The sequence below is a fragment of the Cupressus sempervirens genome, chromosome 4, assembly GCF_028749045.1.
Source record: "Cupressus sempervirens isolate cs-2001-9-10 chromosome 4, ASM2874904v1, whole genome shotgun sequence".
In the NCBI taxonomy this organism is placed as follows: Eukaryota; Viridiplantae; Streptophyta; class Pinopsida; order Cupressales; family Cupressaceae; genus Cupressus; species Cupressus sempervirens.
This window is the reverse complement of record NC_143121.1, coordinates 792270222-792297732: the sequence shown is the minus strand read 5'-3', so window position 1 is coordinate 792297732 and position 27511 is coordinate 792270222. Positions and strand designations below refer to the sequence as shown.

Below are 27511 nucleotides of genomic sequence, written 5' to 3'. Positions count from 1 at the left end.
GTGCTAACTGATAGAGAGAAGGGTTCGTGGAAGTGTATCTTCAACCTTGTCTGTTGCTGAGCGGACACTCTAACACCAGGATGCTCGGGTGGCAGGACCAGAATGGTACATGTGCTTTATCCTAGGAGGGAGGGCCATTCTCACTAGAGAACGAGAAGATTAAATTAGGTCCAAATGCCGAGGCTTGCACAATACGAACCAGTTACTATAACCTTGATGTGGTGTTATCTAAACCATGATGATGGTTAAATATTTCTTTTCAGTTGCATGTTTCCAGCATTATACTATACGCAATTATATTCCTATTCATGTGAAATGGTAGTAATATTTTGTTATCTATTTTGGACTCGAACTGAAGGAAAAATAAAAGTGTGAACGAAGATTTTGAGAACTCTTTTAATTTAACAATGATAATCCTTTCTGATGTTGATTAAATGACAAGAAGGTCATTTCGTGCTCCAGTGTGGAGTAAACACACTTGCATAACTGAAAATATTAATGATTTAAACTTTTTTTTTACTTGAGTTTTTCCTTGAAACATTACACTGACAAGATGAGCATGAAAGCCTAAGTCACACAAATGCAAAAGATAAACTTCCAAATATTTACAGGCGAATGATGAGCATGCTAAGATGAGCTACTCGATAAGAACCCTATGTAATTTTTTTTTTGATACTTATGATCAATCCATGACCCAAGGATGGGTTGAGCAACAAAAAAATATTTATTTATTTTTCAGCATGAAAGATAGAGTTCCATGGAAATGTAAGATTTTTGTGGACTCAGAGTCTAAGCCACAATCAGAATATGGTAGACAAAACATACAAGTATGAAATTGCACCCCTTCTCAGGAATTACGTGTGGGCATGTAGTCCAGGTGCTAGAAGAGAGGGATACATACAGTGTGGTACCTTCTTAAACATAACCTCTATGATCTTGATTAGATGTATGATGATCTTTCATAGTATATCATGTTTTTACCCTTTGACACACTGCTATACATGTATAATACTCATTCAATATTGACTTTATGATAAGGAAATAACAAGACATACTGAGTTGCTTTATATTATTTTAGAGATGAAGTATATGCTCTATCATGAGACGATTATTCTAATGAAATGTTATTGTGATAAGATGGGCATGAAAGCCAGGGTTACATAAACGAAAAAAACATGAATCCACTAATCTGTTTTAGGTGATCTGTAAAGGATGATCTACTCATTAATGAGTACCATGTGTCAGATGGTATGTATGAATGATTTAAATAATATTATCAAGTTATGATCTAGAACATTTTAATTGAAATATTACAAATTTTGAATACTTATCTTACTATTAGTTATTGAAAAATGAAAATTCTCTTATATGAAGATATCAATATGAGAATTGAACTAATGATATGGTGAGAATCTACATGAGTAAGATAGGAATATGAGAGAGAATATCTTAAAACATGATCAACTCAAGTAATACTGAAATGACCACAAGTAAACTTAGGTGAATGTGTGTTTCATTTTAGATTTTATTATATCATGCAAGCATTTTTCTGGAAGCATTGTGATAAAGGACCTTGAGTTTTGATCATGATTTGGATTTTGATCCAATTTTGAAAAGAAATGATATCATGATACTATATATACATCTTGTATTTGGAATATTCTTTTAGTGTCTAAAATTGCAAAGATCATTGAGGACGATGAAACACAAAGGGAAATGGTACATTACATTCCAATTTTAAATGCTACTTTATAATGTTCGTTACAGTTTCAAGTTCATTGAGGATGATGAAACACAAGGGGAATGGTATGTTACATCTCAATTTTTTACCCAATTTAAAATGTTCATATAGCCGTTGAGGTTCACATGAAGTCAGTTGACAGTTAAATTTGTTATAATCTACAAAATAGTAAGATGATTAGTCATTATGATTTCATATAAAGATAACATGCTAGTTGAATATTTATCATGAATTCATAGAATTGAAAAGGTGGTTAGCCATTATGATTTTTTATGATTAATAACTTGTAATGATAATATGATTTAACTTCAAATAATTTCTTTTTAAGAAGCATGTCAAAGGGGTGGAAGCATTGTCAGAAAACAATTGGGCACAGAGGCATCGCCATCACTAGGCAAATGGGCATGAACAGTGAATCACCATGGTTAAGGACCTAGCGACTGCACAGTAGGATACACACATTAGACATGCATGCGCTATTAAATAAACATTTAAAGTATTGACTTAATTAATGCATACCTCAAATGACTTTTGGTTGACTTTTCCACCACATCATTTTAATACATATTTATGTACGTACACATAGATATAAATTAAAGATGACATCATAGTATTATTTTATACAAGATTTTATCTACATTTAAATGCATGTACAAGAAGATAAAGTAATCTTCCAAGATGAAACATGTATTTAGATATACATATTTATAAGATACGACCTTGGATAAACATTTAATATGTGTCATCTTAATAAAACATATTTATGTGCAAGTAAATAAATATGTTTATATTATTCTTTTGATTTGTAACCTTTCAAATTCTTTTTCCTATTTATTCAATTCTTTACTTGAAATTGAAATGCACATTTGGCATATTGGCATTCAAGAAGCCAAGTCCTTTCTTGTTAAGTTACGGCTTCTTGGAAGCCAAAAAGGTTTTTCGAATATTTCTTTATATTATGAAGTCGTGAGAGATCATGGGCATTATTACACACGATATATCTCTGCATTATTTCACTTGATATCTCTATCCATATTTCCTTACTGCGATTTGCCATTTCATTGAATATTTTTGCTGGAGACGTGATTGGTAATCACATTGAGATCTGCGTTGAAGTTATTTCAGTGAAGGAATTGATTATTTGCGTCCAGCCAAGGCTCCAATACTTCTTAACTTACAAGTTAGGTGGTTGACTTACCATATCCAATCAATTTATATATATATATTTTTTATCAGATACCACTACATTATATTGACAGCAGTAAGCTACATATTCTTGAAATGCCGTACAACATCCTTGTTTGATATCATTGGATAAATTCATCCTCAAGTCAGAACTTCTCATAATAAGTCGAGACCAATTGTTCATGATATGATTTCACATCTTTATTTTTCTATTGAATATCAGAATCAAATGGTATTTATTTTGCAAAGATTATATTTCTCAAGTTACAAAAATGTGATATGTTGAAAACATGTAATATTCTTATATCAAGTTGAGCATCAACAAACAAAGCTGATTGCTCTGAAATTCAAACACCTGGGACTCACCTGGCTGTATAGCCAAGGAAGACGTAAAGAGGTGAGATAAAAATCTGCATTAACAAGAAATAAAAATCAAACATGACATAACAATTCTAAATTATTTGAAAAAGGAAAATCATTTAATAGTTCATGCATGTTCATGCATATTGTTCCCCTTTTGTCAACTCAAGTGGTGTGATTAAGTACCAGGAATGCTCAATGGCTAACAAGGTGTTCCATGTCTATTTCAGGTAGGGAGAGCCTTTCTAGTTAGAGAAAGTGTGGGGATAAGTTTAAGGTCTATGGTTGGGTGGTTAAGTCCCTGACAATGTTTCCCCTCTTCACAAGATGTCAAGAAGTGCATCTCATAAAGATAAGTTGAGCATTCAAACATTTATTTGTAACATGTATTTTTTTTTACTTTTATGATATTTATACAACTAGAAGATATGATGGATTAATTTATATCGTTGAATTCGGTTATTTCCTTTCATGAAAGCAACCTTTCTCATCAACATAATTGGTAATCATTTATATTGGTTGACCTTCCAACTGAATATGAAATATATCTATAAGATTGTTATTTCAATCTTTCATTTATAAGAATAATGATTATGAGCATAACTTCTAATCTTATGTTATTGCCATAGTTAGCAATAGGAAGAAAATGAATAATACAGTGGTATCTGATGTCCTAAATGATATAGTGGTATCTAATGCCCTAAATGATACAGTGGTATCTGACGCCCCAAATGATACAGTAGTGTCTGATGCCCTAAATGATAAAGTGGTATCTGATGCCCCAAATGACACAGTGGTATCTGATGCCCTAGATGATCCAATGGTAATAAATGCCCTAATTTATATAGCGGTATGTGATGCCCTAATTGATATAGTGGTATTTAATGTAATCGTCATTTGATTTTGATATAGTGGTATTGGATGGTAATCATCACTTGATCCTAAGAGGTATTTGTGGGACTAACCTGGGTGTTTGCAGAAGCATCCCTAGATTGATTTTGGTTCGAATTCCATGGTATATAGATTTAATTTCCACAATAAATTCATTGATGGTGTTTTCAATTCTTAGTTATGAAATTTTGTTTAACTGATTGTAACCATTAATCTCTTTCCCATGAACGTAACTTATATAACTGTCTTCCTATGAAAATGAAGTAATAGCTATATTTCTTTGATATGTTAGTTGTTAGTTAAGACCCAAGAAAAAGTGGTTGTTACATACGTGAGTGACTACCATCAGCCTGAGTTAGAGGAAGACAAGGTTGAGATTGAGCAGATACTAGTAGAGCAAGGAGAGCAGCCAAGAGATCATGCCTATCTTAATGATATGCTCGACATGTTTCATGGCCTTCTTCCATAAGTGATTATGAAAGTCTCTGTTTCTTAATATGTAAATATTATGTCTAGTTGTGATTTGTTTAATTAAACATTTTTGAAAGAATCTGAAGGTTTTGTTTCGCCTCTTCACTTTCTATAAGAAGAGGTACCAAGACCCCAAAAACATATCAATTATCATATAGAAGAATATAGCTCATACATGTACAAATTAGATCATAGCACAAAATTGAATAATTTGTGCAAATTTTGAGTGGATACTGCAACTAGCCATGACTCTATTGTATTCTTTTGAAGTACTCTAATGTACTCTGGAACCTCACAGTTTGCCCTCTTGACCTAGCACTTCTCAATCCTTGCACACAGGACAAGACTTCATCTGCTACACCAAAGCTCTACATCCACGGTTTGGAACCTCACATGTAATGTCCTCGTTTTTGGCCAGTCTGTGCAGTTGATTGAGTTAGCTCATCATAGCGACCCTCATGAGTTGACAATGCATTTTGACGACCTTAGTTTTGGATTTACTATTTTTAGTAGTTGTTATTCTTGGCAGTGCAATGGGTGGCTTGGCAGTTGGTCGTCACCTGCGGTTGATTAGGGTAATAATTGAATGAGCTCTTATTTATTTATTATTCATTAAGTTGCATTATTATAATAATATTTATATTATTATAATAATGACTTTTAGAGATATTTCTAAAAAGCAAGTTGGAAAGTTTCTAGTGTTGAGTTCTTTTGGGAAACTTCCACGTTTTCTAAAGTGGAATTTTATGGAAACTTCTGCCAATGAAAGCTTATAAATGAGAGCTCATTTCATTGGGATAGACACGCTTGAAAATTAATTTTCTTTTGTTCCCTTTGTGGCTTTTTACTGAGTTCTGAATTTGTGAGCCCTTGTAGAAGTATAAGGGTCTGGTTTTGAGTGTGCATTGATTCCATAGCTGAGGTATTGTGGATCAAGTTCTAAGTACTTTACCACTTCTCCTTACTGTGCTGACTGTATCTAAGGAGAGATTCATTCTCGGGCATAATTTGAGGAAAGTTTATCTGCTGGAAATTGTATTGGATCTGCTGCGAGGAGTTCTAATTGTATGTGATAAATCTGAAGCCATAATTTGGTGGTTGAATTTATATCTGGAGGTCTGCAAATTTGTTAATTCTGGCAATTGTGGTTGTAAATGAAGGCAAATACCACTAAGAGGCTGGACGACATCATCATCCAAGCCTACATATTGCAGCCAGCCTTGCATTTGAGTTGGGACAGTGATTGGAAAGTCAGCATTGCATTTGTCGAGTCTGCAATTCATCCTAGCAGCCTGCATTTGGGTATTCTTGAATTGCGTCTCAACACTAGCCCTTGCACATCGTTGTTCAAACAGCATTCAACATTGGATTGGATGACTAAGTATTCTCAGATAGCTGTGATTTCATTGGGGCTGTGATTGAAAGGAGAGCTAGATAATTCCCAGCCATGTGGTTTAGTATTTAATTCAGGTTCCGCTGTTAATTACACTGAATTTTAATTATACTGATTTTACAAGAGTTGGTGATCTTTCATTGCACTTTGTCTTTGAGAACTTCTAGAATTGTTGTAGCAGGATTAATTCCTCATTCTTTAATCATCATATGTTAGAGAAATTCCAAAAACATTTTCACTTTGAAAAATTGCAAAAAGAGGACAAAACATCAAGATATACATAAACTATTCTTTCATCTGCAAATTCAGTTTCAGTGGAGTCAGGGTTTTTTAAGTGGTATCAGAGCTTGCTTGCAAAGCATTTGATGAAATGTCAAACAACAAAATTATAAAAGAATTTGATGTTTGTTGAAGTTATAACCAGTTGGGGTTGATACATCACACTTTCCCCTCTCGGCTTGGCATTGCTCGATTCTCATGCAGAGGAGAAGACTTCATCTGCTACACCCGAGCTCTACATCCACAGCCTACAGTGAGCTCTAAATCCTAATTCCAATTATAATTTGAGGAGCCATACATAGAAACAAAATCTTCCCACTGATCTTCTAGGTGAACCGAATAGATCTACTAAAATTGCAAAAACCATTTCCAAGATTTGCAAATCCTTGATTTGGCTAAAGTGAGATTTGTAGAAATCTCAAATTCTACAATTCCACGAACCAAACGGACCCTAAGGGAACGGGCATCTGCCCTCTAAGGCATAATTAATGCTAGTTTGATGCTTAAAACTATGCTTAGCATGTGATGTCTCATCATACAATCAATATTACATGATAGAAATCATCATTGTGCTGCAATTTGTAAAGTAATAAATTCTGAATATATGAGTAGTAATCCTACCTTTTGATGAATTATCTATCAATATCTAAGAACTATGTCTACTGTCATGATATATATGGTTCAACTATTGTGTTCAACAAGACCACTTTTGTAAACATTGCTTATAAATATAATATACTAAGTTACTAACCCTTTTTCAAAGAAAAAAATAGTCCAAGGATTTCAGTTGAATTAGTTAAACTAAAGATGAAAAATTTGCCAAAAACTTGGTGGGAAGAGAAAAAGTTGCAAGGTTTTCTACTTATCAAATATTTATGAGTTTTTCTCACCAAAACAACTCACAAAAATCCTGGAATAAAATCGATGAAAAACTTATGAAAACCTTGCAGAGTTTCTAGAAAAACTTGGCGAGTCTGAGACAAATACTCAGTTGCAGCAGAAAATAAGGCTTTTAATGTCAAACCTAAAGTTTCATTTGGTTTTCTTGAGCTCTTGTTTGCTTCTCAAGTGACAAAACACCCTACCAAGCTTATGTAAGGTTTGCAAGTTTCCATCAATTTAAAGCACATTTGAAGTGGATTTGAAACACATCTGAATTGGATTTCCAAGGGAGTTCAAACATGTCAATTTTAGGAGAAAAATGCTTCAAAAATGGATAACCTAAAGGCCCAAGTCCAATCCCTAGAACTCCATTTTTAAATTTAAAAACAAAAGAATAAATTGATGTGGAAATTGTCTTGAATCAAATTGATGTTTTTATTCCCAGTTTACTAAGTTCCCCCTATCCCATCGTCCTCGATGGGCAATGGATCATTGCCTTACCTCCTTTTTGTTGCATCCAGGTTTGTAGAAACTCAGTAATGGCATTTCTTAAGTACTATAAATTGCTTTACAGTTCAATGAACAAGATTTAACACAATTTTTTTATGATGGAGGTCAAGCCGCAACTAGTCGCAACAAGAGAGGAGGCACAACCACGGTGGATTCCAAAGACTAGACCCTCTACCTCTCCCCTAATTTTTAATAGACCTGGAAAGAGAAATATGTAAACAGTTTTGACATCGTATTTACTTCAAATTTACAAAGACCATTTTCTATTTTAGTTTTGCTTCGGATTATCAGGCTACCAGCCATGAACATTCCACATGAGGATGCCATTTCACACCGAATTTGCATTTAAATATATCTAGGCTTTTCTTGTTTCTTTTTGTTTACTCATTTACTAGATAGATGCATCTCATCTCTGCATTTTGTTTAAAAACTGCATTTAAGCAATTTTCAAGTTGTTGAGTTTCCTCCAATCTTTTGTTGATGATTTTTAGACCTTGGTGAGTAGTAGTTGAGTCTGAGTTTTCATCTATGGCTTTTGTTAAACCATTCAATTCTCATTATGGAGACCCAAGTTCATGTCACCACAGAGACATTTGAAAAAGAATTCTAAGTTCTGATACTTGATCTTCAGTATGTGATTTCTAGTTTGTTTTCTTGCAAGGAATTTGTATCTACTTAGTTCTTATGAAAGCTTGTATCGGTCTCGTACTGATTTATTATATGAGAAGAACATTTGTAAATGATCTACAATATTAAATGAAAAAACAGATAAAATAGAGGGCTAAGCATACATTAGAGAAAGTATGATGAGAGAAAACAAATGGCTTCTTATGGAATGAATATCACTGAAAAAATGTTACCTTGCAATGGCCTTAGGTTAGCTAGATGACACAAAAAATGAGTTAAAAATTATTAAATGAGGTAGTTTACTTAATTATCTATGAAAGATGCACTTATATTGAAACATTCTTTGCTTAGTAACTCCTGATTGAAACAAGAAACATGGAATGGACTAGTGAGACATACCGGTGCTATGTACTCCTCAGTACCTACAAAAGAATTTGATGTCGATGTTGGTTCTGCAATGAATACTGGATGTGGTTGACTTTTTGCTTTTCTTACTCTTTTAGGAATCCTTGGATGCTTTATTAGCTGCACATTTTAGATTATAATATATATTATAGAGATGGTAGAAATAATATGTACACATGCATAAAAGAATAAAATAAAAGTGAATGAGAATTGTTTTGGTAATGTTGTCCACTCAAAACAAGTACTATTTGTGAGCTACCTTTGATGACCATTGGCTATCATTATGAAAACTATACAATTTGCACAATGGAAAACAAGATTCAAGCAGTTGGACTATCCAAAAGCTTGTTTCCAATGATATAAAAAACATTTCCAAGAACAAAAGTACCAAATATATCATGAGATTAAGAAATGCATATTGAAGAAAAGTTTCATGTTAAAGACTCTAGATTTTGATCCTCGTACCTTTGGTTTACAAGAACTTAAAAAGGACAAGTCAAAGTCTGTCAATAGCACATGCCCATCTCTTTGAAGCAGAATATTTTCAGGTTTTAAATCTCTATAAATAACACCTGAATTAAGAAATCAAGTCCATGATAAGTAAGATACTTAAACTTAGTGCAGATAAAAAAATGTGTTAAGAAAGACTAAAGTTTTAATCTGATATATATCAAATCAAAATTTAAACCAATGCATTTGAAATGTTTTATGCTTGCAAGATGGTGAGTATTTATCATATCTTTTTTATAATTTTTGTAGTATAGTTATTACATATATTTGTAATATTTGCATAAGTATAATTGTGAAATATTGAAGTTTGTAAACTTGTGTTTGTCTAAAGAATTTTTAATAATTTTTTAGGCAAAACCATTGTTAGGTTGGCCCATTTTAAATGTGTTTCAATGAATATGTATACAAATACAAATACATTATTTTATCAAGTATAACATTTTACAAAAATACTGGAAAACCACAATTTTTCTATGAAAAAAATTGTGAAATCCTAGGGCTTCCAAAACATAATAAATCATACTAAAAAATGTCATGAATTTGTGACAAATATATCAAATATCATTTTAGTCCTATCACAAACATAAAAAATGCTTAACATGTTGGGTGGATATTTTGCAACTAACAGTTTTGTGAAAATCCAATTGTAAAATAGGATGACTAGCCACAACGTATGAGACAAAGTCTCTCCTACCTTAAAGGGAAGGCTCTCCCTTCTCACCATTCCTTGGATCAACTCAAGGTAAGCAAGAAGTTGAGAGATTCGTAAGGGGTGTTACCAACATTCTCTCCTCTTAACCTTCAAGAAAGAATCCACATACACGCAAAGTGAATAATGGGCAAGATGAAATCTCTAAATACACGTCTATCTAGTAGCTGAAAACAATGATAGCAATAAACCAACACCAACTCAAAAGCTAATTGAAAGAGTATTGGTTTGGCTCTAAGTCCTGTTTATCTAATTTATAATGAAAATCTCTACCATTGGGGTGCAAAGACTTCCAGAAGTAGGGAAATTTTAACTATTTTTCATGAATTTGAGATGGTAACACAAGCTACAGTCAAAGCTTCTAATCTATGTATCATTTACAATCGCTCCCAGCCAAAGCTTTGGTTTCTATTGCCTCTTAACTCACTATGTTCTATTATTGAACACACAATAATAATATGAATCAAAGACAATAGGCACAAATTAGAGTCAAAGCTTCGAATCCAACTGTTTCTTTTATTCAGTTTTCTCCCAAATTTGTACTACACAATCAAAGTTATGCTTGCACAAGTTTGCAAAGCTTTCTTGCATACATAAAAGGATGATTTTTACAATGAGAGGGCACTCCTTTATATAGGCAAAGGAGTTGAGAAAAAAGTGAAGGAAAAAGAGGGAGCAACTCAACCAACTTTGACTCGGTAAAACTAGGTGAGAAGAATTATCGGATTACATGTCATTAGGACATGCATTTGAGTTACATGCGATTGGATTACATGCAATCCATCTTCTACATCTACAAAGTTGGAAAACACTTGAAGAGAATGTTGAAATCGTTGATTCCGAATGAATCAATCATGTAGACCATAAGCAAAAACCTTGAACCCCATGATGATCGTGGGATCGAAAATTCTTGTATTTTGGGCCACTGCATTCTCTTTGGTGAGTTTCTAGTTGTCATTTTGAAAACTTGATGTGATCAAGCTTTTCTTTGTTTGATAGTTGTCGTGAATTCTCCTTTGTAGATTGGCACATTTTGGAGTCTCCGATAGTTTGAAGACCTTCCCTATGATGTCTGGATGTAAACCTGGAACAACTTTCCCCCTATCATCTCCAACTTTTTCTTTCCTTTTTTTCTTTTTAAGGAAAACTGCATTTCCACACGAACTCAGGTTCTCGAGCATCCATTGGGAACATGGAGACCACATAAATAACTGCTTCCTGAGGATCAAAGCTTATCTTCTGGACATGATGACATGTCTTGAAGAGTGTGCTGCAACATGAAGATGAAAGCATCTTCCAATGGGATTGGATCCATGAAAATTTAGGGATTTGAGTTACAATGACAAATTCATGAGGAACGGGTGTTCGAAGTATAGATTAGATACTTATGGAACACATATGTAACAACCCCAGCTGGCTATATCCTTAACAATCATCAATTTTCTTCATTTTTAATAGTTTGACATTTCCTCAAACAATTGGAGAACAGTTCAGCTATCACTATATATACGATGTCTTAATTTTAATGCACAATGCTAGAATGAGTAATGAGCTATTCACCATTACAAGCTTCAGAATTTTGCATAGAAAAATATTTGACACTGATATATCTTATTGCCTTATGAGATAGTATATTCTGAAAATATAACTCTCTTTTAACCATGTCATACAAATAACAACTACTAAAAATTCCACTACTAATTTCAGACTTCATGAAATGGAACAAGAACAACTAACATCAACTATTTTTTAGCACAAAATGGAGGAGAACCTGGTATAAAATTCAATGTATATATTACCCAATGGAGTTTGAATTTCTTGAAATCCTCTGAATTATAATGCCAAACGCGAACCTCCAATCTGGTCCAATTCTCACGCAGGCTGAATATGCAGCCGCATGTGACCTCGTTAATTGGCCATGATCTGCCTATATACTGCTGCCAATGTAGTAATAATTTGTCCCCTTTGTCTGGATAGAACTTGCAGCCCAAATGACCAATGCTGTGCCTTGGAAATCTAACGCAGTTTTCCAGATTTAATGAAGGTCCCCTAAATGGTTAATGACAGGCTTGGGAGATCAATAAGCAATAAATCTTGTATGCCACCCAGCTCTAAATGCAGCCACGTCTGCTATGTATAAGGGAAGTGATTCCCTTAATTAATTATGCTGAATTTGTCACTCCCAACAAGCTCAATTCACAAAAAGAGCCTTAGCACAATTTGTGGCACAACCAAACTCAGAATTCTCAGAATTATAATCCCAATTTCCCAGTCACAAGTAATCATAGTAAGGAGATTAAACCAATGAAACTACTATACCTTAGCAGTGACTTCAAACAATCATCAAAAAATTAGAAGCCCTTACACTTCAGCAAGGGCACAAAACCACAAACTTAGAATTGTCACAAAGACAACAAGCAAAAAGATAAACAAATAATCAAATGATTTTCTCATCAAATGTCCTCATATTTATAATCTCCAGATGGCACCAGTTTCCCAAAAGAACTCCACTTAAGAAGCTTCCTCTACACAACATTAAAATATAATTAAGTGCCACTAATATAATTTATTAATTGCTTTTGGCTCAAAAAATGACCTTTTCCACTATAACTTAATATTTTGACATGCAAGGCCACTGTTTCTTGTTCCCAAGATTTAAAACTTTTTGTCCCGGTTCCAATGAGCTATGATATTGAGGTGACCAATCAACAACACCAACAAAAATAACAACCTAAATGTATTTAGATGAATAATAATAATAATTCACTTGTCTTGCGAAAACAATTGAAGAACCATTAGAATTGAAATCTGACAACACCAAAGTGATCCTGATGATGAAAGATGATGAATGAACTTGATGGGGTGACTTACTATAAATAGACACTCCCTCCAAGATTCTTGGAGCCCAAACCAAAAGCCCGAAATAAAAATTGAGAGCATCGCCCAACTCCTCTTAACTCAACTAAGCTCATCGAAACCAACAATTTGACTTACTATAAATAGTAAGCCCCTCAAATGGAGCCAAAACATACCATAGGATGTTGAAAAGCCTATAACCCTACAACTAAGACCCTCAAATCCCATTGTCAACTCATGAGGGTCGCAATGGTAAACTAACCAAGCCAACTGTAGGAACTTGCTAAAAATGAGGACATTACTGTCCTCCCTCCCTAAGATTGCTTGTCCCCAAGAAATCCTGAAACAAAATGACCATCACAGTCCACCTGGATCCCATGGGTAGAACTACATACTATCCATGCTGTCTACAAGAAACTCCTGTAGCGCCAACACCCAAATAACAAACATCAGTATCAGAATCATCTAAAAATTGACCCTAGGTGCTAATGAAGGCAATAACTCATTGGAAGCCAACTCAACTGAAATACCAACTCTGTCCACACTTGAGTCCCCATCAAACTGATACTCACACCCAACTACACTGCAGGGGTGGTAACAACCATAGGTACCTAAAACACTACCACAAACTCCAACCTCTGCCAAACTTTCCTGGGTGTTAGATAATGCAAGGGGTCTAATTTGCAGCTATCAATCCCATCAGCAAAAGATGGTGCTAGCCTATCCCATAGTGGATGGTATGAAACTGGAGCCAACCCACACCGACGTGAAACCAAGTCCTCTACCTGTGGGTCAAAATAAAAGTGATGAGCACTCCTCATAGTGTAATGTCAATAAAAACTCTCAATCTTTGTCAAGGGCTTATCAATATCAATCTGCAAATCAGAAGGTGCCTCCAATCTCTGACTCTGAACTACTGTCAACCAGGATCCTGGGCAATAAAGTAAAAAAAGAAAAGATTTGAGCTACTCATATGATTTAAATAAAACATAAAGCAAATAAAAGATAAATCAAACTATATAGTAATAAAGTCATTTAAGTGAAAATTTTAAAAAGCAACTCAACATGAAAATATAACATAAAGGGCTCTATAGTCACTTAAGTGATAAACTTAAAAACATAACATAAAATCAATTTATGTTACATTTTTTTCAAAAAGTGAATGTCAACATTAAATATAACATGATATTTTAAAATATGCAATTGCATCTCAAGGTAACACTTTTTGGGCACCTAAATTGTCATATCTTTTGACTGCCAAGCCTGATTAAGCCCTAAGATATACTGAATCGAAGGGAAAATTGAAAACAAAAGATTGAACAAAACCAAAACACCAAATATAAAGAAACACACTCAAAAATGAGAAAAAGGGCATTGAAAGCCTCAAAAATTAAGTATAGGCTTAATAAAAAGAGAAAAGAAAAAGACTTGATGAAAGCCTTCAGTAAAAGGAATCATTATATGAATTGGATTTGATTGATTAATCAATATTAGTCAATTAAATAATGAACTATCTCAGAGAAATATGAAACTAGTTGAGAAAATTTCGTACTATTACCTACATTTTGTTGTGACGAAATGCAAGACAACATGACACATGCAAAAAATGTCAAGACTTTTTATGGGAATCCCATTAGCTTCCCAACAAATGTAATCAGACGATTTTTTTATAGAAAAGATGGCACAGTTTGTGTGAAAGAATAATCATAGAGCTAAACTTCACATATCCCAAAAGAACTTAGCAGACTTGTTGAAATCTTCAACAAAACCGTCATTATGACCCAAAAGAGAAAGAAATCAGAGCCAAAAACTTGTAAAAGAATGATGCAATTGGAAGAGAATATAAGCACAATTTTAACAGAAAACCGTTTCAATTTATCTATGAAACATCCGCATGATTTCCATTAAATGATTTGCTAAATAATTTATGAGATTTTGCAATGAATGTTGTTGAGAAAAATTTGTCAAAAAAAGCTTTGCATGTATCTGCACATCTTCCTTTGGTAATTTCTCTACTATGAACATGAAAACACATTCATTAATCCTAAGGGTTTAAAAACCCAAGCTTTCAGACAATATTACTCAAAGAAATGACAAAAAGAATGATTACCAAGCTATTCGATATCAATAAAGGAGGGAAAGTCTCAAATAAATGTTACAAACAATTTTTCCAATAAGGATAGGATTGACAACTAAGAAAGAAGATGACAACTATAAGAATGAATAAGATTTCCAAAGTGTATCCTAACACTTAATTGACCATTATAATTGAATATTACAATATTATTTTAATATTCTCAATATCAGACAACTTAAATGAAATACTCAAATAACTCAACCATTTACCCAAGTTATAGAGTATCTAAATGACATAATTTTGCCATTTTCATCATATCTTGCAGCGATAATGAAATCATACGATGATAAACTGCAGCAATTGTATTACTTGCTAAAAATAATTGTCTCCTCCAAGAAGTTTGGAGAGCATCCAAAAGATCAAAAATTGATTTTAATCAGAAGTCTAAGGGACCATGAATCACCCCACAAGCTCTCTGCATGTTCTTCTTGATGTTAGCTGTTCGGTTATGTACCTTTATCATGAAACAAGCAGTTTTGTGAAGCCTTGCTTCCTCAAAAATTTTGTTTTGACAACCCTACTTCAAGTTGTTCCCATATTGACCATGAATATCTTGGTGAGCACCATATTCAAAGATAAAAGTGTCATTTAGTTTCAACTACCCTTTTGCCACATAAAGTACATGTTATTTATTCCTAAACTTCTTTTTGGACTATTCATCTAGTTGTCTCACACCTTAGATGATGAGGCCCCACTCTTGGTTTTTCCACAAACAATCTAGCCTCACCCTTAATAGCAACCTACAAGTAATCTTTTTTCATCATGTTCCCATGTGGAGTTGGAATCTTTAAGATAGTTATCTTTTTCTTGATCACTTTCCCTTATCCATAGTTATCTTTTTCTTGATCACTTTCCCTTATCCACATGCCATACCTAAATTATTTATGTTTTATTTCCTTATTAGTGTTGGGCTTTTTGCAAGGTTACGTACCATTCTTTCATCCACGTCGTTTTTCTATGGATTTGCTTCTCCTCAACCAACATTTGTTAGATAACTTAACAAATAAATTATCCCCGAATCATCCACCGAAAAGATCTGATAGGTTGTTTTACCAATTCTCACAACCTTAGAGTACAACCGGCATTACCAATGTCTCTACAAAACACAACTTGAGCTCTCCAAAAAAATTGGAGTTCTTCCCAAGTCAACAAGTAGCCTACAAAAAAACTAAAAATTCATACTAAATACTCAAAAGTTAATTTTTTCTTAAAACAAGAATATTACACTCTTTCACTTCAAGTCATCATCAAAGCATTGAGTAAGGCTACAAGTTGCAAAAACAAGGTGCAAGAGTGAGATTATAAGAAAATGTGAGAACATCAAGATCCTACTTGAAGCCATTTCATGAGAACCTTTCTCTAATTGTTTTTGTAATTCATGAAAAATTACATATGACATATGAGCAGTGTGTCAAGCAAAATCCTTAAGAACTTCCTTCTTAGTCAAGATTAGAAACCAAGAAGATATTTTTTAATAAGGAGCAAGATCATTTGTTACTACAAATCCATCTTCCTTCACACTGGCATTAAATATATTAGTAGAAAATGGATTTTTAACATATTCATCCATAAAATTAACCTTCTATTGAAAACAATTTGGTAGAAGTTGTGTATGGATTAGGCATTCTAGAAAGAGCATTGGCAAGTACATAATTGTTTCCTTCATGCACACTATGTCAAAATCATAAGCTAGGAGCAATTCCCCAGCCTTGTCTGCTGCTTAGTTGACACTCTAACACCGGTATGCTCAAGATGGTAAGACTGTGATGTCCCAAGCCTAACCCGGGGTAGGGAGGGTCTCTCTCGTAAGAGATTGCGTGTGGATATGTTAAGGTCTGCGGTTGGGAGGTTAAGCCTATGTCAATGCTTCTCTTGTTTGCCAAATGTCGAGGCTTGCACAACACCCCATCAGTTGTTTTAGTGCATGTATGAAATGGTAAACCTTTTATTTGTACATACCTTTATATTACTTGAAATGTATAGTTGTAGACATGGTTAAATTGATTTGTTTCTTTTAAAATGTAGTCGTAGAAGTCAGTTATGGAAGTTAAATTAGTTTCTTTCATATGAAATGGATTTAGTAGTAATTTAATCTTGGATTTATAGTTTGTATAATTCAGAAATAGTTTCATTTCTTTTCTGTATGATGTATTGTTTCTAAATTAAGTCATGTCATTCAGTTATGATATTCACTTATAATACTAGAATATGTTCTTTACTTTTAGCTTAGTAAAAACGGTATGTTACATTGTCATATTGATAAAACATGTTTTTAATTCTTTAATTTTTTTCTTTCAAATGTGATGGGATGTCCCTTTTGCACTAAGAGAACTCCAATTCTTTTTCTTGAATCATTGTATTCTACAACATACAAGGCATGAACACATTACCACCTTAAATTGACCAAAATCTCATTTAGTTGTTTCTATCAATACAAAAGATTAAGGTCTTTGTCATATAAATTAAGGGTGCTGTAGTTGTGAAAATCCCTTGGCAAGTCTCCCATAATAACTACAAAGACCAAAGAATCCTCTTGGTTGTGTCAATGTTGCGGGAGGCCAATCCTAGATGATTCGGATCTTCTGTCAATCCATTTAGCACCTTGAGAGGTAATGACATAGCCCATGCGGTAGATCTCTACAACCCCAAACTTACAATTTGGTTATTTTGTGCAAAGAGGGCCAGCTGTTCTAATATTACCAAGGATGTTATCTAAATGCTTCAAATGTTCTTGTCAAGTCTTGTTTTAAATTAATATATATCACTGTAGACACAAAGATCAACACAATTTTTTTAATTGATTGCTAAAACACGGTTCATGCATGACTAAAAGTAGTTGGTAATAGGTTGTAAGAACACTTACCAATCCTGCATTGTTTTTTAGTTTTGGATGTATGACATTTTGTCACACACTTTACATGCAAGGTCTGATTTCTGATTTCTGATTTTGTTTTTGGTACACAATAATGAAGAACATGCAGAAATGAAAATACTAAATACATAAAATACAAATATCAAGTTTCTTAATGAGAGTTCACTTTATTAATATCAGATCAGACATAATATAGGTCTGATAGAATTACAACTACGAAAGCCTGAACTAATGTGTCAGGTTTGAAGATTATTATAAATCAGTATGGACACACATTCTCCAGAAGCAAGGATAGAAGCCCAATATTTAGAAGGTATGACTATCTCAAATGGTGACCAAAATGACTAATAAAATCATTAAATATTCTCTGAAGATCTGATATGGAGTGTTCACCTTAAAAGCTTAAATTAAGTCGTTGAACTCCGTTAAATGCCAAAAATCAAACCAAGAACTGATCTTGCTAACCTTTTGGATAGAATTGTGGTGCCCTTTAACCATCTAGATGACTAACCATGAATAATATGGACCCAAATGTCCAAGTTATTTTGTAATGTCCCCAAGTTAAAAAAAGTGACTTAATTAAATTAACTAAGTGGTTCCAAAATTTAAATAATATTATAGAAGGACTTCTTTCTTTAATTAATTAATTTAGGGAGCCAAATTATAATATAATAATATAGTAATAAACTAATAAAATAATGTTGTCTTATGACCTATTGTAACTTTCTAGACACTTCTTGGATGCATTTATAAGGAGATGGTTGGGCATTGTAAATCATCATGGATTGTATCTGAAGTCTTCTCTGTATTTTTCAAGGCTGCAAGTGGTTTGTATGCAGTTTCAGAGATGGAAGATCCTCCCTATTCTGTACTTGCAGTTTTTGTGGTTAGCAACTACCCTAGTTTTCCATTGGAGATATCATTTTGATATTTCACATTGAGCCTCAAATATGTGTAGTCTTCATTTGAAAACCAATTTTGTGTAATCTGCAATAAATATACAATATCGCATTTACATATTTGGTTCATGTTCATGTATTATGTGTCACTATGGTGTTCATTTCTATTGTACTTTGGGTATAATAATGAAGCAACAAGAAACTATTGAGTCTCGTTGATTGGACAACTATAATGTCCCCAATTTTAATAAAATAATTTAAATAATTAATGGTCCTAAAATTTAATTAATATTATTTGGACCTTTAATTATTATGACTGGCTCATGTATCTTCTATATGGTGTACATCTGTGTGTTGGCAAGTAGATGTCTTCTCTAGTTCATTGATGAAGGATATTAAACTCCATATTGATTTGCTCCTTATGATGAAAACACCCCACACGAACTGTCGTCGGTAGAAATTGTGTATCAGCTGACGGGTTCCTTCAGAAAGGTTCTTGTTATGTAGCCGACGGGTCCATTCGAAAAGATTTTTGTTATGTAGCGACATGTTGTATGTGGCCGACGGACTCCTTCGGGAAAGTTCTTCGGAAAGTATTTATAACCCCTTCGAGAAGCATTGTAATCATCAGATCTTATCATGAAAGCATAATGTAATGTTCTGGCATATGCAAATAATAATAAGAGGAGTTCTGCTGTTCGTGTTCGTGTTCATTATTTGTGTGCAATTCTTAATTAACCTATGCGGTAAACATTTGGCGCCGTTGCCCGATGGACCTAGTACGCAGGCAGGTGGATATGAATTAAATGCCATATCAGTTGAACAAAGATAAGAGTAAGCTGAAGGAAAAAGATGACATACACGTTGCATAGGAAAATTTAATTCTGCCTCAGCAGATAGAGCGCCGAAGGAGATTCCAGAAGATTGTCGACGGAAACAAGAGTGCGGAAGGATTGTTGAAGGAGACTCGACAACGGCTTGATTTGGTGGAAGAAGCAAGGGAGGAGTTTCTGAACCTACATACACCACGGGAAGAGAATCCTGACGGAAGAAGATCGACTCGCACGGCTCGAAGTGCCGAAAGAGCACGAGCGTGGAGTGACCTCTTCGTCCGAGATATACTTTCGGAACAAACAGCTTCGGTTGACGAACCCTCTTTTTCACCAAACAGCGCGGAAGTTGAAAACAATGCGGGTATTGAAAATAGAGGGAGTGTTGCAAACAACGGGGGTGTTTAAAATAGCGCGGAAGTCGAAAATAGCATGGGTGTTGAAAATAGCGCAGAAGCCGAAAACAGCGCGGGTGTTGAAAATAGCGCGGAAGCCGGAAACAGCGCGGGTGTAGAAAACAGCGTGGGTGTGCAGAACAGCGCGGGTGTTCAAAACAGCGCGGGAGCTCAGAACAATGCGGGTGCTTAAAACAGCGCAGGAGTGCAAGACAACGCAGGTACACAACAAAACTCCCAACATACAGTGATAATGGTAGGTCCGAAAGAAAAGTTGCCTAAATTTGATGATGAGGAAGCAGCTGATCCCGTTCGACATTGTAAAACATGTGAAACGATCTGGAGGACAAATGGCATAACAGATACAAACGAATGGATCTGACAATTTTCCGCTACCCTACGGGGTGTTGCGATTGATTGGTTTACTAATACTGATCCACAGAAGTTAAACAGTTGGGATAACATTAAGGAGGAGTTCATCGCAGAATTTCAACTTTTGCGCGACGATAATGAAATTGTAGCGGAGATATTCAATACCAAGCAAAAGAAGAATGAAACAGTACGGGTCTTCGCCAGGACGTTGAAGGACTTAATCAGTAAAATGGAGAATAAGCCGACAGATGGGCTCTAGAAAAGATGATTCATTGAAGGCCTTCGCCCGAAGCTACGGAAAAAGATGAAGATCTTGTCACCATCGACATATACTGAAGCATACAATCGGGCATTGAACCTCGAAAGTGAACAGAAGACAAAGAAGAAGAAGAAGACCAGCTCATCCGATTCAGATGACGACGAGCCTTCAGGAGAAGATAGCAGCAACGATAAAGGCAGCAGCAAGAAAGTTCGTGCTCTTCAGAAGGACATGCTTTGGATGATGAGGGAGTTCAAAAACATAAACAAGGAGACTAAGGGCAACAACCTATGGTGCACAGAGTGCAAGAAAGAAGGCCATACGAAGGGATCATGCCCAAAAGAGCAATTTTACGAGATCTACCAGATTATGGGACACTCAGTAAAGGAATGCCCGTTCAATCTGAAAACAAGAACACTGCAGTAAGTGTTCCTCACGCAGGAGGCATCCCCGTCAGGAGGGAACAAGAACAACAGTACGGAAGGTGCCACATCGGGCGGATACAGAAACAACCGGCACGGTCAAAACAACAACAATACAGGCGGAAGGAGTCGAATTCAGTATGATGCGAATGGTCGACCAATTGTTCAATGCCGCGCATGCAATCTGTGGGGTCACTTCGCCCGAGACTGTACCATGGCGAACACACCAAAGTTGTTATGCAGATGGTGTGAACATGGTGATCATGAAGATGCTAGGTGCCCGAAGTCCGGAGTAAACTTGATTACTGTTGGGATGGATGAGGAAGAAGTTCTAGCAATCACACGGCAGCAAGCGAAAGTGTACCCCGACCCGGCGGAAGAAAAGAAGAGATTGGAAGAAGCATAGGTAGAGATCCAGAAAGCAACACAGGCAGAAACAACACACCTGAAGGACACGTCGAGTACTTCCGTACGGAACTGCGCAGAACAAAACATTGTACGAAAATTTTTGCAAGCCGAGATACTTGTTAGGATAAGTGATCTGTTGCTCACTATGCCTCAGCTCCGATCGGCACTCACAAACATCGTTCCCGCTACTAGGAGAGCATGGAAGGAAGCAGGAAAGTGGAGCAAGTACAGTAGACAAAAAGGAGAAGGAAAGTGGCGCAAGTGCAGAAGATTCGATGTTGTTAGCCCTCTCATCCGGACGCTATCCGACAGTTGTCGAAATGAGAATTCTCGGGACTGTATTGACGGAAACAATTGTGGACGGAGGGTTCGGTGTCAATGTGTTTCCTGAAGACACTTGGAAAAATTTGGGTCAGCCGACATTATGGCCGCCTACATTCCAGCTACTAACAGCCGATCAACATAGAATCAAGCCATTGGGAGTCCTGACAGCACAACCAATGATGATTGGAACACAGTCATTCCTGTTGGACTTTGTCATGATCCCATTGAAGCGGAGAGGATATGATGCCATTCTCGACCGAGGGTGGCTGATACAAGCCAAGGCAAAGCACGATTGGAAGAAAAATACTTTATCACTGAAAGTAAAGGCCGGAAGTATGTCATCGATCTACACACTCAGATGGTTGGAGAAGAAGCTCTATCGTCGGATTCCGAAGGAGAAGATGATGAGAGGAGACAAGTATGGAACCCGATCAGGAGGGAGTCCTACGATTGGAAGGAGATGGCGATCTGGATTCAGGAAATGGTCTTTACCACTGGTAGATAGAGGATTACGAGCTCTTTCCAAGTTGTAATATGCTAAGGATCGACAAAGGTAAGAAAGAAGAAGGAAATGAATGTCCGAAGGAACACAGAGAAGCCGAAGGAGGAAATGAATGTCCGAAGGAACACAGAGAAGCCGACGGAGGAAATGAATGTCTGAAGGAACATTGAGAAGCCAAAGGAGGAAATGAATGTTGGAAGCAACACAGAGAAGCCGAAGAAGGAAACGCGGATATGACCGAAGTTAAAGGACAGAACATACAGTACGAACCCAAAAGAAGGAAAGATTCTACTGTACGACTGCATAGGAAGAAAGTATTACGTCGAACCACAGATATAGTAGAAAGGTATCGGCGGCAAGGAAGACACATCATACGGTCCACACAGGAAACAAAGTGGAAGGGTTTAATAAAAGTTACAGCAATACGGAGTGGACGTGTTATTCACAACCAGAAGGGGTAGTTGACGGAGTCCATGGTACGGAGCTTCGGGAACAAACTGGGCGATATGGAGATGACACAGAATAGGCGTAGTAGGTTTCAACCAGGACAATTGGCGTTGAGGGATGATGGACGGAATAAGATCAACCTAGGCAAGTTCAGAGTTAAGTGGGTTGGACCATATCAAATTTGGGAAATGGGTAATAATGGAGTAGTAAAACAATGGATGCTAGACGGAAAGGAAGTTGCTGACACAGTGAATAGGTCGAAGTTGAATGTCTTCCATGAAAGAAATAACGCACCTCCATGGACGAACAACTGAGAGAAGAAGATTGTAAGTACTGTACATATGTAAATATTGTACATAGTTCAAAAAAAAAAAAAAAAAAGAGGAAAAGTACCGTACGATTTTTAGGAAAAAGTGTCATACGGTTTCATATTTGAAGGGAAAAGTGTCGTACAGTTTCCATATTTGAAGAAGATAGTACCTTACGGATTTCATAGTTGAAGGGAAGAATACCGTACGACTTCCATATTTGAAGGAAAAGGTAGCACTGTACGGTTTTTCATATTTGAAGGTGTTCGGTTTTGTTGTAGTACGGTTTTTAATACAATGTATGGATTTTAACTGAAGGCTAGTGTACGGTTTTTTTTAGCAATGTACGGTTTTTAAAGAGCTGCGTATTGTAACATTGGGACCATCGTACGGATTTTAATAGCTTGCGAAGGTTAACGTACGGACTTTACTAAAATCACCGTACGGTACGGATTTTCAACAACAGTTATGGTACAGATTTCTAGTATAGTGACTGTACGGATTTTTTAGGGGCTTGATCAGTATGGATTTCTACATGTGCTGTATGGATTTTTGAGGAAAGCCATTGACACTGTGGATTTTGGCTGTATGGCATACAGAATTTGGAAGTAAAGACAGCGTACGAAAATTATAATTTGGAATGCGAGGTAATTGTACGGATTTTTCAAGCATATCATGTGTACGGATTTTGATTGCAAGATTACAGATTCTGAAGAGTGGGGTTTTGGCGTGCGGCTTCTATTGCATTTAGACTTTGGAGGACGTTACAGGATATTGCATAAGGAGTCAATACAGTGGCAGGATGTATGGTGTAGCTGTACAATGGTAGCACAGAAGGGTGACAGGAGGTTTTCTGCTAAAAAAAAAAGTCGACAAATCAAGAATGCTCAGAATGAGTATCAGATGATGCCATAGGGAAGGGGAAGCATCAGCGATTGCCAAAAAGAGTGTAGAATCAGCAGGAAATGACAGAAATGGTGTGTTTCGTGCAATTTTCTGTGGGTTTCCGAGTGCTAATTTGTTCTTGGCGGCGAGGGGTGCTGCCCCTCAACCCCGCCCTGTACTGCGACAAGGAGCGCACCCGGGGCGCTACCCCAGGCCCTCGCGAGGGCGTTGCCCCTCGACCTCGTCGGGGGCGTTGCCCCCTAGACCCCCAGTCGTTGCGGATATCAATCGTGGGAGTCTGACCAGTTGAGAAGACTTAGAGCTGCTGCAGGCATGGAGTGTCTGTGTACCAGAGGCACTGAGAGTAGGTGTTGGCCGTGAGGCTGTCTTGGTGGATGCGTAGAGAGCTCGGGAGGAGTTGATCATCCAGTTGGAGGCAGTGCAGCGACACTTGGTTCAGTGTACTCGGAATTGGAAGGCAGAACGCGGCATAGGTGGCTATCAGGGTCAGATGTCAGATTGGTTAAGGTGACAGTGTTGAAGACCAGTTAGTTAGTCAATGTATTTTGGTTGTTGATTTGTCTCAGAGATTTTGTAATAGTCGTCAGGAGACGACTTTTCTTTTTGGGGGGGATGATGTCGTCGGTAGAAATTGTATATCAGCCGATGGGTCCCTTCGGAAAGGTTCTTGTTATGTAGCCGACGGGTCCCTTCGAAAAGGTTTTTGTTATGTAGTGACATGTATGTGGCCGACGAACTCCTTCGGGAAAGTTCTTCGAAAAGTATTTATAACCCCTTCGGGAAGCATTGTAATCATCAGATCTTATCATTAAAGCATAATGTAATGTTCTGGTATATGCGAATAATAATAAGAGGAATTCTGTTGTTCGTGTTCGTGTTCATTATCTGTGTGCAATTCTTAATTAACCTATGCGGTAAACACGAACTACCTCAATGTCAAATACCGTACGCCCAACAACTTCCTTATAGGAACTAGGCAACTTCCTGATAGGAGTCAGGCAACTTCCTAACAGGAACATGCAACTTCCTAACAAGAACCAAACAACTTCAATTCCGTTCGCCTATCCTCTCTTCCAATCCGTATGCCAACCCCTTCTTCAATCCGTATGCCTATCCTCTCCAGTCTATACACAAATCTCTCCTCCAACCCATATGCCTATCCTCTCCTCTAGTTCGTACACCAACCTCTCCTCCAGTCCATACACCTACCTCTACTCTAGTCCATACGTCCAACATCCTTTCCTACATTGTACGACATCTTTGAGCTCCATACAAACTTTGTGACCGCTCCTGTTGGATTGGGAACATCACAACAACCTGGTAGAAGAACTATACACCATACAATAGTATTTGAGGCCAACCATTGTTGAAGGGTGTCGAGTGCCGAATTGCAATGTGGTAGTGTGTTGATAGGTACAGTGGTAGTCATGACTAGTACAATGACAATGTTGATTGATATGGTAGCGGTGTTTTGTTGGGTAGGGTGGAAGGTTTGTAGTGTTGAGATGTGTCTATAGTAAATGAAATTGGTATCAGAGCTAGTGATCTTGTCAACTTGTTCAAAAATTGAATCATGGCACCGAGTGATGGATTGGAAGATGCATCAAGGGAGCTAAACACAAGTCAGTAGAAACTTTACCAGACCCTAGAAAGACAAAAGTAGATTGGTGAGACACTTGAGTGCATTGCAAATGGAAGAATAAAAGGTGAGATTTGTCACATACCTCAAACCAATACGAGACCGACGATGTCGATTTTCCCTTTGAGGATCGAGCAACTGGAAATTCATCCGTTCACTTTTTTTGAGTCACTGAAGTAAATCAATGAGATGTCCCTTTCCCATCTTATCTTAGAATTAAGGAACAATCGAATTGAATACTTGGTATTTACAATATTTGATGTCACTATAAGTTTATTTTATTAATATATTATGATGATATCCCCAAGGATTATATATATAGATTGTATCAATGTATAGAGTTTTTGTTAGTATCAGTACAACTGCTATCTTTGACTAGATAATTATATATGTGTAGAATGAATGGCTTAACAACATATATTGTTGACCTTGCATTGAAATGTTTATTCTATATTGATATCACATACAAATCTACACCAATATAAATCCAAATAGAAAAATCTAATCTTCAATTGGTTGCCACTACTGTCTGTGTTTGTAAATTTTGCCACCTTTTGTCAGAGGTAGTAATAGTCTTTTTCTGTCCTTTGACAAGCAACACTGACTCCTTAGGACGCAATTCTCTCTATATTCTTCTTATTGTCTTACCCGCTCTTTCTCCCTGTCTACTAGTTGAATGCCACTTTCAGTCATCAACTTATATCACATGTACAGTGCTCAATAATGAACTTATGCAATTATCCTTGGCCTATATATGATGTTTTATACCTTGGTTCTTTTGCGTAGGAGAGCATGAGATATAATATTCTATATGAATCTCTAATTCCTTCTACAACTATTTTCAGTGTCTAAGGAATTATCGACTCTACATGGTTATGTTGTGTGCGCTTCTGAACTAATCACCATGACTACCTTTCTATGCAGACTGCCTATAACTCAATACGAGATATATATGGCCTGAGATGACTTTTTATTTTGAGACTTTGTTCTGCCTGATAATATTTATTCTTTCCCTTATTTGTTGACTAGCAAAGATCAAATGGGTCATTATTCCTTCTCTTCCTCTGATTCATTGTTTCCTGATTCCCTTTTTCTTCCCCGTAAATTGTGTTCTCCCTTCATTTTTTTTAATCTCTAATTCTACATTATTTCCTTGAGAGAAATGATCGTTTGTCAACTCATGCCTCTTCCTAATTGCCACTCTTAGAAATGGAGACTAACATACATTTATTAATGTCTGAGTTTTAATTACGAGTTTGGATAGTTGTCCACTTGCTAGTTGATTAGTCAAATACCGAATTCCATGCTTTCATGTTGTTCTTAACCCTAATATCAACGGCGGCTAAATACAATATAGTATTACTATATTCCTATAATGTTTGTGGCCAATGATCCTTGCAGCACTATTTAGGTATACGTATAATGTATATCAATGTTGAATGCTTGATTAATTTATTAATTAAATAAGAACTAATTATTAAATAGTTACGTATCTATGATGAATATATAATATTCCTCCTTGTTACTTTACTCTTTTGATTATCTTCTATTATGTCTTTTTATTATTGTTTATTTATTTCATATTTATCGATATTATAATTCAATAATTGATTATACATTATTATATTTAAATATCAATATATAATATTATTCTATATCAATTATTATATTATATTATATATCTATTACCTGGTAAGAATTCATATACATTTTTATTCATCTATTAATTCTTTGTGGATTTAGAATTTGGGGATATTACAATCAAACAGAATTGGGTTGATGATGGATAAAAGATGAACATATATCTCAATGTTATTATGGTGTTCATTTGTGTTATACTCTAGGAATAATAATACTTGCCACATCAAGACATCATGGGGCATTGTCTTCACCTAAGTTACCAATGCTGGTTCAGATGCTTGTGCTGGTGCTGATGCGGGTGCTAGTGCACGATTTTTTTTTGGGGGAGATT

General features: G+C 35.9%; 1 protein-coding gene across 1 annotated transcript in view; it reads right to left on the bottom strand.

Annotated features, from left to right (window-relative positions):
• The window catches only part of LOC149563779 (phototropin-2-like), a 411881-nt gene that overhangs the window by 149862 nt on the left and 234508 nt on the right, over nt 1-27511 (bottom strand). Inside the window, exons 18-19 of the mRNA XM_089826907.1 lie at nt 9210-9316; nt 8739-8864 (exon numbers count right to left, since the gene is read on the bottom strand). Coding sequence (XP_089683033.1) covers nt 8739-8864; nt 9210-9316 — 233 coding nt within the window. The remainder of the gene's footprint in view (nt 1-8738; nt 8865-9209; nt 9317-27511) is intronic.